At 42.5% G+C, this 15,333-nt stretch overlaps 1 protein-coding gene across 1 annotated transcript; it reads right to left on the bottom strand.

The window, feature by feature from the left end:
• Window positions 1-208: 208 nt before the first annotated feature.
• On the bottom strand, window positions 209-10,874 carry TAGLN3 (transgelin 3). The gene is made up of 4 exons (XM_074152247.1): window positions 10,695-10,874; window positions 9,648-9,822; window positions 4,910-5,012; window positions 209-746 (listed from the first exon to the last, which is right to left on the bottom strand). Exons 1-4 carry the CDS (start codon window positions 10,872-10,874, stop codon window positions 605-607), a joined length of 600 nt encoding a protein of 199 aa, XP_074008348.1. The 3' UTR covers window positions 209-604.
• Window positions 10,875-15,333: the final 4,459 nt, after the last annotated feature.

Here is a 15,333-nt window from a genome sequence, read left to right as displayed (position 1 = left end):
GGTGTGCCTTTAGACAAACACTAAACTGAACATGTAACACAGACTGTAAACACTACAGCAAGGAGTCACTCAGAGAGGACTCTTGAGTTAGAGATGAGACAGAGCGACCATTCAAAACATTTAATTCCTCAGCACTGTACCGTGGGGTCATTGGTTTTAATTGCTTTTACCTCCTTTAAATAACGAGTCTAAGAGGTGTCTTTATTTTGCCTTTATTCTTAGGTCAAACAATATCATCACTGAATTGAAGAACGAGGTTACTGGTTGAAATACAAGTGCGGTGTGAGACAAATATGGAAGATAACACTTTGCAAATAAATTAATACAGAATAATTGTCGTTGCATAGTTCAGAAGTGAAAAGTAGGAGGCAGCAGTGCGCACGTGCTGTGAACTGACACACACCACCACGAAAACCCAAGTTCCTAGATGAACTCTTGCAGCTGCAAATAAAACAAACCAAACCAAAAATATCCCAAATCTTAGAGAGCACTAACTATTAAAAACCAGGCAGAAAGGGAACTAATGAGCTTTTTTTGTTTTCTTTTTCTTTTTTTAACAGACCATGCTGCAGAAGGAGTGTTTTCTCTACAGACAGAGACGCTTTTAGATAATCTGCCTTGGCATCCCATAGCCTGTCATACCCGACTGTGATGCTCCTTTGTTGCTGCCCATCTGAAGGCCTATTACATTCTGTCCCTGACGAAGCTGCTCTTCAGAAAATCCTCGTCGATTCTGCTGGGCTTTCCTGTCCAGATGCACACAAAAAAGCAACACACACATATACCGTCATTCTGCATATGCCCAGAGGATCACGAAAAGCAATCTGAAATTGGTTCATGTTAACAGATGTGTCCCCTGTAATTCAATATTTCATTTGCACCATCCCATGGGCTGGACAATACTGGCTGTGCTAATTGTTTTCCTGCAGTTAGAAGTAATGCTCTAGTCAAACGTGCAACACTTGAGACTTGCACTGTAGCACTTATTCCAGAACCCCAAGGGATTTTCCCAGCAGCTATGACAGGTAAAATATTTATGTAGAGCTGTATATAACAGGCATGATAGGATTGTCTTCAGCCCTATAGCCCTTAAAAGCTGTAGTCCATGGAATCCGATCAATGAGAAACTTACCTGAGCTGTAATACAAGTTGATACCCATCTAGAGCAACAGTACAAAATGGTATAATTTAACTCAGAGGAGTAAATAAGAGCTGAATGTACCCAGAGAAACAATGGGACAGAGAAGTGACTTGCTCATTTTCGCAGAGTGGATGAGGGTTGCCTGCTGGATAGAACAATTGCTCTCTTGCCATTTCCAGATCTCTCTCCTCTAAGCAACAGACTTTGCCCTTTGTACCTGTGTCTTAACTGTATGACAGTCCTTTATCTTCTGTCAAAACATACTGACCACTTTTGTTCACTGTCCTTGGTCTCAAAAGCCCTTTAGATCAATGAATCTTTGCTGGAGTTTAAAAGGAGACTCTTTCCCCTGAAAATAACACCAAGGGCAAAAGTGGCAGTTAAGAAGCAGCATGAAAGTTTGTACTCTGCTGCCTTCTGAGAAACTCTTCATCTTAGATTAATCTTTCATTTATACAAGGTGGGGAAAACAAGTCATTTACAAGGGGGAAGAATCAGTCTGTTGCTGCCAAATAAGCTGTAAGCATTGGCAGAGCCCCAGACTGAAGGAGGCTTTCGATCAACCACTCTACTCCCACCCAGGTACAACCCTTCTCCCTTCGCTGTCTGTTTGTCCTGGAATCAGGTTACCCTGCAATATCGCATCGAGTTACAAGTCCCCTTTTCTCCCCACCCCACCACTAGATGAGAATGCTAGATTATGTGACTGCTGCGATTGCAAACCATCAACATGATCCTCTCTGTGAGGGTCTGATCCTGTACTGTGTTGAGCACCCTGGCTCGAGACCAAAAAAATCACTTGCTTTGCTAGGCTCAGGGCGTTCAGGACACCACAGAAGAGCCCATGTCCACCTGAAAGCCCAGCAAACCGGAAAAGTCCAGAGAAAAACAGTACTGACCTGTCATTTTTCAGCATGGGTCTCCAGTGCTAATGTATAGACTAACAAGAGGGCCTATAGAAGCCCACCACAGGCTCTCAGATCCCACAGCTCTTGCCAGAAAGCATGCTGTTTTGGACGGAGGCACGCAGAACTTTGGGCGCCTCAGAAAATAACCTCCTCTCACTGCTGCTTAATTTCTTTTCCAGAATCCTTACACAGGCACCAAACTACTGCCAGGATCTCCAAGAGAGGATGTTTTTAGAACTACTCCTATTACATAACCGAATCTCAGGTTCACTGTGTCTGCCTTTATTTTAATTAAAATCCCAGGAACACATTCTATTATTTTTCTCTCTTTCCTCCTAGAATTTTCAGCTGTGTTGTAGAGTAATTCCACAGAAAGTTGAAAAGGTGACTTTGAATAGGAAAAAAAAATGAGAACTGCAGAGAAGAAATAAAAAGAGAGACCAAAGGGAAGTCTGGATACGCAAATAGAAGTTGATTACATAAACAGTTTGGATCATATAGTGTTATGATACCTTCATAAGCACCGCATTTAGCATATGATGGTCTTACAGATCACAACATGTACTTACCATTTACTTTTAGGTTAGTGGAAATGGCCTTAACTGAGACTGTAGAAAAATTGGTGAAGGCGTCTATTCCCGTCAGTGTCTCACCCTATTTCAAGTTCTGTTTGGCCTGTCTGCCACCGCCTGGCATCACCCTTACTGCAAACTGAGCCCACCACGCAGATCTGTTAGCTTCTCATGCCAACTTTGCACCAGGGCTTGTGGCTGCCAAACTACAAGATAACAAACAGCCATGGGTCCATGAACCTCACTAGGGCGCACAAGGAAGGCCTGGCAAGGGAAAGTTAAACAGCTTAGCTTGTGTAGGGGTATCTTAATCACTGTAGATCCCTGCATGGATACTCTCATTCCATTTAATCTAGACTTATTTCAATTTAACTTAAGGCGATTAAGAATCATCCTAAAAGCCCTGACTCATGACTAACACTGGGTGGCGGTGAGGGGGCTTGATCTGCCTGAAGGGATGGGTAAGCTACTCAGCTCCTGATCTGCCATATGTTGTTTCCTTATAGAAATAGCATCAGTTTTCCTTAAAGCAATGGCTACAAAATGCTACTTTAGGGGCTGCAATAGATACGGATTGGCTATCCAAGCAGCACGGGCAGGACAGACAGCTAGGGGAGAAGGGAGGCGATCACATCTTCATTTTTGCCAATGAAAACTGTTCCCACCTACCATTGAGAGGCCAGATGAAAATTAATTTTTCCATGTAGGACTTTGTTTTAGTTACATAAAACAAATAAGCCTGTCTGGGTCATAGTGATTTCATGTCTGGTTTATATTAGAGCCTGTAACTGGATTTGAATTTTAAACCCAATTAGATTCAGTAAATACAAATCTCTTTGTGGACTGTATTAAGTTAATTTAAACTGATTTCATATAAAGAATGCATAGGAGTTGGCACTCATTCACCTAAAATTCAAGTCTCCCTTCACCTCAGTAAACCAGCTCAAGGTTTAAGGAAAACTAAGTAAAGATTGCTTTGCTTTTGCTGAGCTTCACCCAGACATCAGAAAATTCTAGGAAACCAAAGACAAGCAGCTAGCACTCTTTTTGGTAACATCTCTCAGACATTTCAGCACAAGAGATACTCTTGGACTCCTGGATGGTGGAATCTCATGTCAATAATGTGCCTGTGGGCCAGGTGGGATAACTGGAAGGATTTCCTTTTCTTCCTGTACCCGCTTCTCAGAGTCCCTAGCCAAAACAAATGGAATTTTAGAGCAAATACACAGCTTTGCCATGGCAGAGAATTCTTTACAGATAAGTGGTGCTCCCCAAGAAAAAAGATGACTAGGAAATGAAATGATTTTTGGTTTGATGAAATGGAAATGGGCTTCCTGCCTTCTCTTTTGCTTGGTAAAAGGGTCACTTTATGGGGGTTTACTGACATCTATGACAGCCTTGCCTCCATTAGTCTTTCTGTTTGTTATCTGATGTGAGGCAAAAGTACGCCTTTCCTACCAGCTACTCTTATGGCACACCTATCTGCATGGCTGCTGCCATTTTTGTTCCCTTTTCCTCAAAAATGGATATAGAGGATTAGCTGAAGCTGCTTAACAGGTGAATGTCATCAAAACTGGTGCCTGAGCTTCCTAAGTATCATTGCTATTCTTCCAAGGAATAAGAGTCAGGGATAACATCAGTGGACAAGAAAATTATGTCTCTTCCTCAGTGATCACACAGCAAGAGGGATATGTTACGAAGGTTCCTGGAGCAGGATGTTGCACTCCTACCTGTGTGCACTACCAAAAGTAGCCATCCGGTAGGGTCCCCACACGTGCACACACACATCCACACCAACACAGCCTGTAACAGCCTTGGTCGAAAGGGGTGCCTCCAGGAGGAAAATAGAGCTGGAGTAATGGGCGATGCGCTCCCTCATCCTGGTACCAGCAGTGCTGTTGCAGCTCCAGGGCAGAAGGGACAGGTAAGGTGTGGTGAGGGGGCCTACATGAGAAAAGGCAGCAGCATAGCTGTGCTACACAGCTCCCACAGAGCTCCTCCCCAGCAGCCCTGGTGTAACTTTGGGCTGACAAGTTATGGTAAGTTGTGAACTTAGCAGTGATGCTGATAAAGTTGGGAACCAGTGAAGGTTAGAAAATGTTGCTGCCTGGTTGGTCTTTGCTTCCCTCCTCTAGATTCCCAAGAGAAAATTTCTCAATTACAAGGAAATTCTGGAAAGATTCTTACCTTCCTTTCCCTTTAAACTTCCTTAAAGCCTAAAGGCACACACATAATATTATCAGTTTCCTTGGGAAGACAGGTCTGGGAAGTTGTGCTTTGGATTTTACCTGTGAAACCAGGATGGATCCCCTTTGTAGCAGCCGTCGTCCTTGGTGACTGCCAAACTGCCCAGAGCCATTAAGGTTCTCTGCACTGCTGCCATGTCCTTCCCTAGAAAGCCAGACAGTGAAATCAATATAAGAAATCCTTGCACAACAAATAGCATGGCACACTGATAAACACTTTTATCCAACACATTAACTCAGCTCCCCTGAAAAAGTACATTAACAGCATAATAAATGCTATTTTACAGTTGCTGAATATAGGTACTAACACGCAAGAGCTTATTAAAAGTCATCAAAGGGACAGCATTAAAGCAAAACTTAACAATTCAGATATTTCCAGGTTTCCAGGCCTCTGGCTATTTCAGTGCCTTTCCCCATACTATTTAAGTCCTTCTAGATAATCCTTTTGGCAAAATTTTCTCCTAAAAAGAGATCATTTTGGCGTACAAAGAACAGTATTATACTCAGTAAAACATGGCTGAAGGAGAACAATGTGGTAAATAACTGCTGTGTCTCAGTTTCTTCACTTGTAAGCTGGTAAGACTGATCCCGCCATTTAACCCCTGGTATTTACAGCCAGTCCCTGTGCTAACAGAGCTTATGGCAATCCTGGAGAGCTCCTGGGCAGATAACTCATATTAGTCCTTCCCAATTTAACCATCAAATCACCACCAAAACCCTCCAGTGAATTAAAAAAAAAAAAAAAAAAAAAAGGACACAGACATTTTTTAAAAAATTAAGATTATTCCTTTTTTTTTCAGTTCTTCCCTTATACTTTTTCATTCGATATAAAAAGGGCAGGGAACATAAAGACATCAGAGTCAGACAGACTCTAAGTCATTACCCAATCCAGACACGGTAACTTGTGGAAAACCTCCGAGCAAAAATGAGTTACAGCATGTATGTCCAATCGTGTGAAGTGGTAAGTTATTGAAAATCTGTCTTTTGCCTCTCCCTTGTTCTGAAATCCTTCCATAAGTGTTTCTGTGACTCCCCTCCCTTTCTTTCTGTTCTAGTCCTTCCTCTTTCTTAAAATAATTTATCTGATCTTGACTGCAAGTTCTTCACATGGGGAAATAAGCAATTCATAAACCCATGAGATACTAGAGACGTGATGGTAACAGATTTCAGAAATACCTCCAGTAGACTAGTATTAATGAAAAATCGCTGTAAACCAGCTGGAGTGTAGAGGGAAGTGAGCGTTGCACATTCTGTGTCTACGCTGCGCATCACCCCGATTATTGGCAGATGCAGTTCAGGGCTTCGGTACATACAAAACTAAATGCGTAACGCACTGGGCTGAGGTGACAAAGACACCCCAAAGCTGAAAACATCTAGCAGCTTCCAACTGTGGCTGTCATACAGCCTATTAACGTTTATAGCAATCCTATCTGCAGGGGACCGTTTGCTCAGAAAATAAATTGTCAGCCATCCAGAACCCTCATTTTACTGTATTTGTTAAAGCAAACTGCATCAGACGGGGTCCCTGCTTAAGAGGGCAGCTGAAGAGCCGACATCTCGCACACGTACACAGGCGCACATGGAAGAGCGCGAGGCAGAGACACCCAGTGCTCCCCGAAGCAGCAGATGTACCATATGCTGTAACAGATGCCACATACAACGTCCTTGGGATGCCTCCCATATAACGAGGAGCGTGGTGACTGACTGGGATGAAGAGGGATGAGAAGAAGAATTTAAAAGTGAATGAGCTGAATAATGACGGCAAGCACAGAAAAAAAGAAAAAGAAACAAAAGATGGGTAGCAAAATATGATGATCAGCCTCTCGGAGCCATCTGGCAGCCCCCCCACGCTCCGCACTCAGCTCTGCTTTATTTGTCAGTGGTGAGTGGGAGACGCTGCAGAGGAACAACAGACCGAGTGGGAGCCGAGCGCCACGTGACAAAACAAAGCCACGGCCACGGCTCTGCTTTCCAGAGCCTCCTTGTTGCCCATGAGGGGTGCTACGGGTGAGAGAAGACCCCAAATCCATGTGGTCTTGTGACATTTGCCCTCTTCCAGCAAAGGATACAAGGGGCTTGGTGGTCAGCATAAAAAGGGCAGTGAAAATTTTTAAATTTCCACTGAGAAAGTCACCTAACACTGCAGCCACCTGACAGAAGGGATAATCTGCATCCTCTGAAGCCAGGCTTGACTCTGGCATTGAAGAAAATTGCGGTCAGTGCCTTCCCCCAGCTCCAGTACTCGCTCACTGACAGCCACGTGGGCCGCCTGCCCGGCCCCCAGCCTCAGCCTCCCTGAATCATGCTGCAGGGACCCACGCTGACGGCATTTCTTCTGCATCTTCAGTGTCCTCTGCAGCATGCTTTGAATAGCACAGTGTCACAGAGGATCTATCTCAGCATTGCCTGTACAAGGAGAACGGGTTTCCTGGTCACTTCTCACGGTAAGCCTGTCTCTTTGGGGAAACCTGGCCAGAGGGCCTTTTTCTCCAGGTTCAGAAAGAGGAAGGTTCTAATCCAATACTGTGCTCTGCACAGTATTCCTGAAATGCTTTTTGGTAAAGGCTGAACAAGCAACCCAGAGGTACAGCTGCCTCTTGCCTGCCTGGAAACATACCAGGGAGGGATCTGTAAAAAACAGTGAACATCGTATCTTGGGCATGGATTAGGGAAAGTTGCTCAGTGCAGTACATTTAAGAAAGGCTGAAAAGAGGTGATACTTCTCCTGGACCAAGAAGTTGCAAAGATGAGGAAAAGTGCACCAGATGGACTGAGTGAGTTTGAAACAGCCAACAGCAGATTGCATCCTAAAACATTTTCATTAATCATTACTAAGAATTTCAAAGCAAAAGCTCTTGGAAAACAATTAGTGCCAGAAAAAAGCTGGTTTTCACTCACATGCACTTTTCTTTCCCTATAAACATATATTGACAGCTCCTCTCTTTCTAAAGAGGTTATGTCCTGAAGTGTTAGGAGTGCTGTAATTATGAAATAGCAAAAAAGAGACTGTCCTTTCTGTCCAGCTAATGCATCCAGGTTCAGACAATGCAGCCCTGAAGCAATACAGATGCTAGAGGTCAGAGTTATAGTTAGACACAAAAAGCCTGTAGTGACTCACTACTGGGGAGACATACTGTTTCATCTCAGCACTGAAATGAGCAGCAGGAGGGATGAAAAGGGAGTGGGAAAGTGAGGAGACACAGTCTAGTTTTGTGAAGTCCTAAAATAATAGCAGAGAAAAGTCTTGCATGTATCCCTCCTAGGTTGCAAGTTGTGTTTTGACTTCCTGTTCTCCGGAAGACACTAGATTTTTTCCTTACATCTGTTGAGAAAAAGTGATGAGTGAAAGGAAGAGAAATGAGGAGAGAGCCACCATCATTAGGAGCTTTTTGTCTCTGAAGCAAGTCCTTTTCATCGTAAGGATCAATGTACCGTACTTTGATTTGCATGGTGTGAAGCCATTATGAGAAGCAAAAGACTGCAAAGAACAGCATCTGAAATGAGCTATTATCATCCCTTACAAGATAGATGGAGCTTCTCTTTCAGCAGCCTTCTAGACTGAGGAGGGGGGGAAGGGCGTTCAGGGAAGTGAAAATCTCTTCATTTAATGGTAGCTTAGATGAAACACTAAAGACTGAACTGGAAGAAACAAACCTGTCCTTGTGCCCAAAGGTAGGATTTATCAAGCAAATCTGGCACTCTGGGAACATTACAGATCGCAGTAACTCCAGCTGTCAGTGTATCCTTCCTTTCTAACCCATCTGCAAAGAGCCTCCTAGTCTTTCATTCCTTGAGCTGTCCTTCAGGGGAGTGATCTCTTCCATATATCCCAACAGCCTGTGAAGACAGACCCCACTTTTTTTGCTCCATGTGTGTTCCTACACAAACTATATGACCAGCTTTCTCAATGGATTGTTTTCCTCTTTCCACGGTTTCATTCTCATGGCAGATTTTTGACCCTTTCACTACCTTAGAGCTGTCCTTGTTTTGAGCCCTCACAGAAAGCGTTTTTCATCACTTTGTCCAGAGAGCTGCAGGATATACAGTGTATTCGGTTAGAGCACCAGCAAGAGATGCATCACCACAGCAGAGGGCATGGGCAAAACCAGCCATATGAATGCATAAATGACTCAGCTCATCAGGAACTAGAACATGCCGTTTCCACTTCGAGCATGGGATGGAGATGGCCTTCACCTGGGCTACTGCAAAACCACAGGGGCACTCTGAATCTTTTTGCTGTTGCCATAGTGACCTCTCCTAAAAGACTGTACGCTTAGAGAGAGATGCTCAGCTAACATGGTGATAGCAGTGAATTTTGCTTCTTGCTAGTCAGAAATGAGCCCTCGTAAGCTTCACAGAGGCATATATGCTCCTGGGAATGCATTTTATAGCTCTAATTTAAGCTTTGCTTATAATTTGAAAACGGCAATAAAATCTTGTCATCAGAAAATAAGGTGTTTCCATATTTGCTATTAGAAGCCATTTACATGGAAATAACTAGCATAGAGAACATTTTTTACAAGGTCTGAGGATTTCTATCAGAATGATTGGGCTTTTGGATAACACATGAGCTTGGAAAGGCTCCGTTATGTCCTCAGGGCAGTATAAATCCCTCAGAGGAGATAATGCACCACCGGAAGAACATGGTAATAAGGTAAGGCAAACAGAAACAAAAGATAATTACATTAGAGAATATGTCTTAGACAAAATGCACCATCGCAACACATCAAAGCAAAGTAAAATGAAGACTGCAAGCTGACTTCCAGTTTATTATTTTTACCTTCCCATAAATCCACTGTCTGGAAAATATCTGTTGTTCTTACTCCGTAGATTTCAGCAGCTTTTAAGAACTGAGAAATTTGTTCCATCTGCTTGAAAGCCATTTTTGATTCAGAGATCTTTGCAATGGGCTCGTTTCCCTTTGGATGTAAACTGTTTATTAACTTGCATAACAGCTGAGAGATAAATACAGAAACAAAATTAGAAAGCAGTCACCAAACTAGGACGCAATTTCCACACATGAAATGATGCTGCAAAAAGCTTTTGACCTGGCCAGTTTCTGTCAGGGATATAATTTCTTCAATTAAAAACAAAGTAGTGAGTTGATAATAATCAAAGTGTATTAGAAATGCTTTAAAGCTTTCATTAACTGATGGCAAGAGCCTGAGCATATAAATCCTAATCTGCTAGAAACAACAAAGCAATCACTGGTAAAGGTTATATAACAACTGACAGAGAAGAAACCACATGCCCGAGCCAAAAAAATAAGCAATGTCAATTGAAATATTGTTAAAGTCACTTTGGCAGAGATTCAACGATTAGCGTATTCTTACAGCCCACTGCAAACTGCAGCATCTGCCTGTTGTTCAATAAACCAATGGAATACAATGTTTTAGCTACAGAATTATTCCCAAGAAGAAAACAGTTATGACATAATCCAATCCTTCAGATTTCCTATATCATATCTCTTCACCTCTCCCTGTCAACACTGATTATTTCTTAAAGAGAAGAGTATACATCTGATTTTAGAACAGATCTCATTTAACTGTATGAGAAAAGGTGCTGAAGGAATGAGTCATACTCATATATAACATGCATGACTCATAAGAATCATAAGTACTGTACTAATCCCAGTGCACTAGTAGAATAATTATCTTCTGAGATAAAGATTCCTGGTCAAAAAGAAATAAATCAGATAATAAGACAGATAATAAGACATATATTTCTGCATTGGCAATAAGCTCTGACCAGTGTAGCTAGATGAAGACAGAAAAGAAGGACACTGTATATAAAAACATGCAAGTATGTAATCGGACAAAACACTTACTGTTCCATCCATCAGCCAGGTTTGAAAATGTTGCCTTCCAGGAGGAGGGTGCTCTATCTGTTCTCCACACTGTACAATAATCCAGTTCACCAGCCTAGACTCTAATTCCGGGTCATATTTCTGTTCAATCTTTTCCTGAACTTCTCGGCTTAAGCCATAGCTTGGTCCTCTGTTAGCCATCTCTGGAACCGAAGGAGAACTTACTTAGTGGGTAGAATCCTGATCTGCAGCTTTGAAGTACGCACCGGAAAATTAAAGAATAAAAGAGTGAGCAGCCTGCCCTATATGTTAGACAGTTGAACAGATGTTCATCAACATTGAAAGTAACTGTATGGCACCAGTTATAGCTGTTCTGCAGAACAGGGGAGGGATCAACGAGGGAATATCCTTTTCCAAAAGCACAAATCAGCTACATCATTTTTAAAAAAAAAAAAAAAAAAAAGAAGGAAAAAACAGCAGTCCCCCCTGCCCAACCACAAAAACATAAGAAGAAAGACAAGATTTGAAACAGAGTAGGTTTTAAAGAGAGGCTTCTGCTATATTTACAGAGAATACAATAGAGTTCTCAGATCAATGTTAAAGCTGCCTGCAAATCCAAAAGCACTTTAAAATTGCCTACCTAATACTTGCTAATAAGAAGGATGTACATGGGAGCTCAAGGAATCCGATTAAAGGTGCAGCCAGGGTCTTCCTCAGCAGAGATGCAGGGATGGATATCCAGAGATCAGCAAATAGAAAAGCGTTGATGAATTTAAGAGACGAAGGCTGCCACAATGCCCTGCTGCTGCTGCAGCATCGTGGTTTGAAGAACAGTGTATTGATTTGATTTTCCTCACATATGAGGAGGGTCAAAGCAGGGGCGTTGCTAAGAGCCATTAAAGAGGCCTGCCTACTCAGTCACAGCCTGGGGATCCTGTTTATCTCGCCCATCTGCAGTCTGTTTTCATGCCTGCTTCCTCAGCCTTGCGCTGTTCACCCTGCAGGCTGTTTTACTCCACCTAGGCTGCATCAGCCCAAGCAGCACCAAGCATCCCAGTGCCAGATAGTTAGAAACACAAACAGAGGGACTTCACTAGACTCTGTTAAATGAAGGTAACAGAAATTACTACACATCTCGTTTATTTTTAATCACAAAGCTGAAGTAAAACATTTTTTTCCCTTCTGCATCACGATGCTAACAGGCTTGCAGTATGAACAATAATTTCTCCTCCTCCTTGTTCAAGTGTGGATAAAAAGTTTCAACAAGGGAACAACAGGATGAAAAGTCAAGGAAGAGAAGGAAGGTAGTAGAATATTATTATCACACGAACATCAGTATATATTAGGCTATCAAATAGGGTAGTAGTGTCCCAAGAAAACCACTTGAACAGCTAAAACCAAGGAGAAATCACTGAAAACTAGAAAACCTAGCATAAAACACAAGGATCGTATTTTCTGCTGGTATGAGTCAGCATACCCCCAGTGATAGCAAGGGAGCTATGCCCATGTAAGGTAGTTTAAATCTTGCTTATACCTCTGCAGTGGTGGGAGAGGAGAGAAGGAGCGTTAAGACATGAGACTCTTCCTCCGGTCTCATTTGTGCAGATTTATCCTTTATTAAATGAAGTGATTTTGCTCCTCTCTGAGTTGCATCAGACTTTGTTAAACATCTTTCATCCATCCTGCATTATCTAACCTGCTATGAAATAGTTCCCTTTTGGCAAATGATTCATATGAAAGGAGGCTGATAAACCTGAGGTGGATACGCAATCAGCTTTGCCAATAAAAGCCCTCCTGCTGCATTTATAAAGAATAAAAAAAAGGGGGAAAGGAATACAGCTCCTTGTATATCTACCTCATAATGGCTTCTTCGTCCATTACTTTCTCATTTTAAGACCATGAATTCTCAGATTTATGTAGCTTCGGATGCTGCTGGGCTTGAGCAGACTCAAGAGATGAAAAATTTAATAGATGACCCAATTCATTGTTGTCCTCCACAGGCATTTCATCTAGACCTTACTCTTCACTGCACTGGTAGTTTTAAAACCCTATGAAACATTTGATTACATAACTCAGAGCATGCTACGTGACAGGGCCACCACTTGAGCACTTTCCATCCCAGCGAACACGCTGTTGAAGGCATAGCAAATGCCTTGGAGGAACCAAGACTGCAGACCAAGCCTGGAGATCAGAGGAGGAGTAAACTGCAGCTGCAACAGTAGAAGGCAGGACATGAATTTGACATCCTTTCCATTCAAGCAACTGTAAAGGGCCAGTCCTTACACTCTTTGGCCAGTGCAATGAAGAATAAGAAGCTTTATTTTGCATTTTCGTGCCTTTTTGCATTCTGCTGTTTAGAAGGGAGATACCTAGGTTGCTTGGCTGTTTCTGGTCACAGCAGGGTGTTCAGTGCTCACTAGCAATGAGATTTCATGAAAGCCACCTACCTTTGCATCAGCCTCTGACCCCGTTTCAGGGGCTCGGATGAGTAATTTAACTCTCCTAAGCTGCAGAGCAGAGGTCTCCCCCTTCACAGATGCTGGCTATGCAACCCATTCTCAAGGGACTGTTCCATACTGTGAAAGCTGAAAAGCAAGCTTGTCCATCAATATCAATTTTTAATAAGGATTTGAAAACCAGGAAAGCTGCAGAGGATTGGAAAAATGCCAGCCTCTCCCCTCCTTCCCTCCCTCCCCCCCCCCCCCAATATTTCCAAAGTATGATTAATCAAATCATAACCCTGCTTCTGTGCCATCAATCTTGGGAAAAACAATGGAATGAATTTATTTTTTTTAAGCAATAGTGTTGATGCAATTTACTAAAAGCTCTATAGTACATTAGCGTAGGCTACCTGCATGGTATGTTGATTAGGGAACTCAACTGACTCCAGAACAACATGACACATTGAAGAGATTAAGCTGGCTAACTAGTAGGTCCTATAACATGACTGTAACTGAAAAATCATTAATGATTGTATATATTTTCATTCAGTTTGTACAGAATGTGTTCCCAGGCCCGAGCTATTCAATGTGTTATTAGGAGTCACAAAAAAAAGCCCAGACTCCTAAGAAGATCCAAGCTCATGCAAGCTGCGATGAGTAAACCACAAAGATAAAGAAAACTCCTTGAAAACAGTCTACCTGGAAGCAGGTAAAAATGTGTCTCATTGCAGCCAAAGTCCAGCCATCGTCAGAAAAGCGCTTTTCAGAACGTAGCACTCTGTCCTATGAAAAAGCAGACGTTCAAAAAAAATAAATGCAGAGGGTTATGGAAGATAAGCAGGTGGGCACAGATGCTGGCTAAGACACTGTGACCAAAGGGCTTGGCTGAATAAAACGTGGGAGGTGCAACAGCAATGGGAATATCATACCGAGTTGTGACAGTCACTCTTCAGAAAAAGTGGTGAAAGAATGCAGTAAATTAAAATAGTCTCTCCAGTAACCACAGGATTGCATAATTTAAGCATCTTGTCTTTCACCTGCAAAGGGGTTTCTTTGCCAGCTCTGACGATGTTAAGCCCCAAGCAAATGCATAGTTTGAACACCTCAAATTTGGGATTAAAAGCAAAGTAATTCAGGAAGGAAGGACCTTCCTATTTGTGGGACAGAACAGAATGCACTGATGCTTTGATCTGCAGAACAAGAGAACTCCTAAGGCTGCCATGACCAGAAGTGTTTCTGGGATTCATAAGTCATTGACCACCTTCCAGGCAGCTTGCCAGCAAAAACAGTTACCACTTACCCATGGAAATCAACTCCTGTGGATACAATTGCCAGCATTCCCAATACTCAAGATGACCTTGGAGGTAAACTGTGCATTTTAATTCTCAGGATCATTTAGTCTTGTGCTGGAGTGACAGACTCCTTGAAAGAAAACCAACACATTTCATCACATCAATTTTTTATTTCTCCTCAACAAAACCAATACCTTCTGAGAACTACACTGGGCTGAAAATGATGCTTTGCAATACACATTTACCAGGAGAACAGAAAAGTAGTAGAATCTTTATTTCACTACAACATAGGCCAAAACAGATAGCAAGATTTACAAGCAAACAAACAAGATCAAATCCCCTAACTAAATAAATGCTGCTTCTTATTAGCGGGGATTTAGCTTTGCTTTCAGGGGCTTTTTCAAGAGTTCCTGTCCTAAGACTAGCCCACTCTGGCACACCTTCTGCCAGCCAACTACATTCAGCACAGAAGCAAAGGAGAGGATTCTCATAAGGCCCGGATCTGATCCCAGGCAGCCCGTGTCCTTCAGGGATTGCTTTTCCAGGACCTATCTCTGGGCAAGCCATTTACATCACTCCAACCTTTAAGCGTGCTACTGTTCAGCATACCTTTGCTACAGATATGAGCACCTGCTTCCACCCCGACAAGCAGCAGTGACCTTCTCATGTTGCCACGTGGGAGACAAGTGGACAACAGGGTGCAGGTCAGAAGGCCCAAAAAGAACACAAGCTTTCACGTGCTAGCCTAAAAACATTTTAAATTTGTATTTTAGTTTCAGAACCAAGTGACTGGAAGTTTTAGCAGCTGTCATTTGCTTTTCATTCCAAATATAAATGCAGAGCCAAGCAAAGCTCCTTGCCAAACACAAAACAGGACACTGTAACAGGCTGAGAACGCGTCTATTCCTCGCCCGTGAGCAGATCACA

Source organism: Numenius arquata, chromosome 1 (assembly GCF_964106895.1).
Source record: "Numenius arquata chromosome 1, bNumArq3.hap1.1, whole genome shotgun sequence".
Classification (NCBI taxonomy): Eukaryota; Metazoa; Chordata; class Aves; order Charadriiformes; family Scolopacidae; genus Numenius; species Numenius arquata.
Note: the sequence above shows the minus strand (reverse complement) of the source record. Positions and strands in the feature narration are given on the sequence as shown.

What these genes read in the sequence shown, in the direction of transcription:
- TAGLN3 (XM_074152247.1), bottom strand. Translation starts at nt 10,874, where the DNA reads ATGGCTAACAGAGGACCAAGCTATGGCTTAAGCCGAGAAGTTCAGGAA. An exon ending in GACAGTGGATTTATGGGAAG is followed by an intron (nt 5,013 to 9,647) that starts GTAAAAATAATA and finishes CTGGCTTTCTAG; the next exon opens with GGAAGGACATGGCAGCAGTG. An exon ending in GATCCATCCTGGTTTCACAG is followed by an intron (nt 747 to 4,909) that starts GTAAAATCCAAA and finishes GCATCTGGACAG; the next exon opens with GAAAGCCCAGCAGAATCGAC.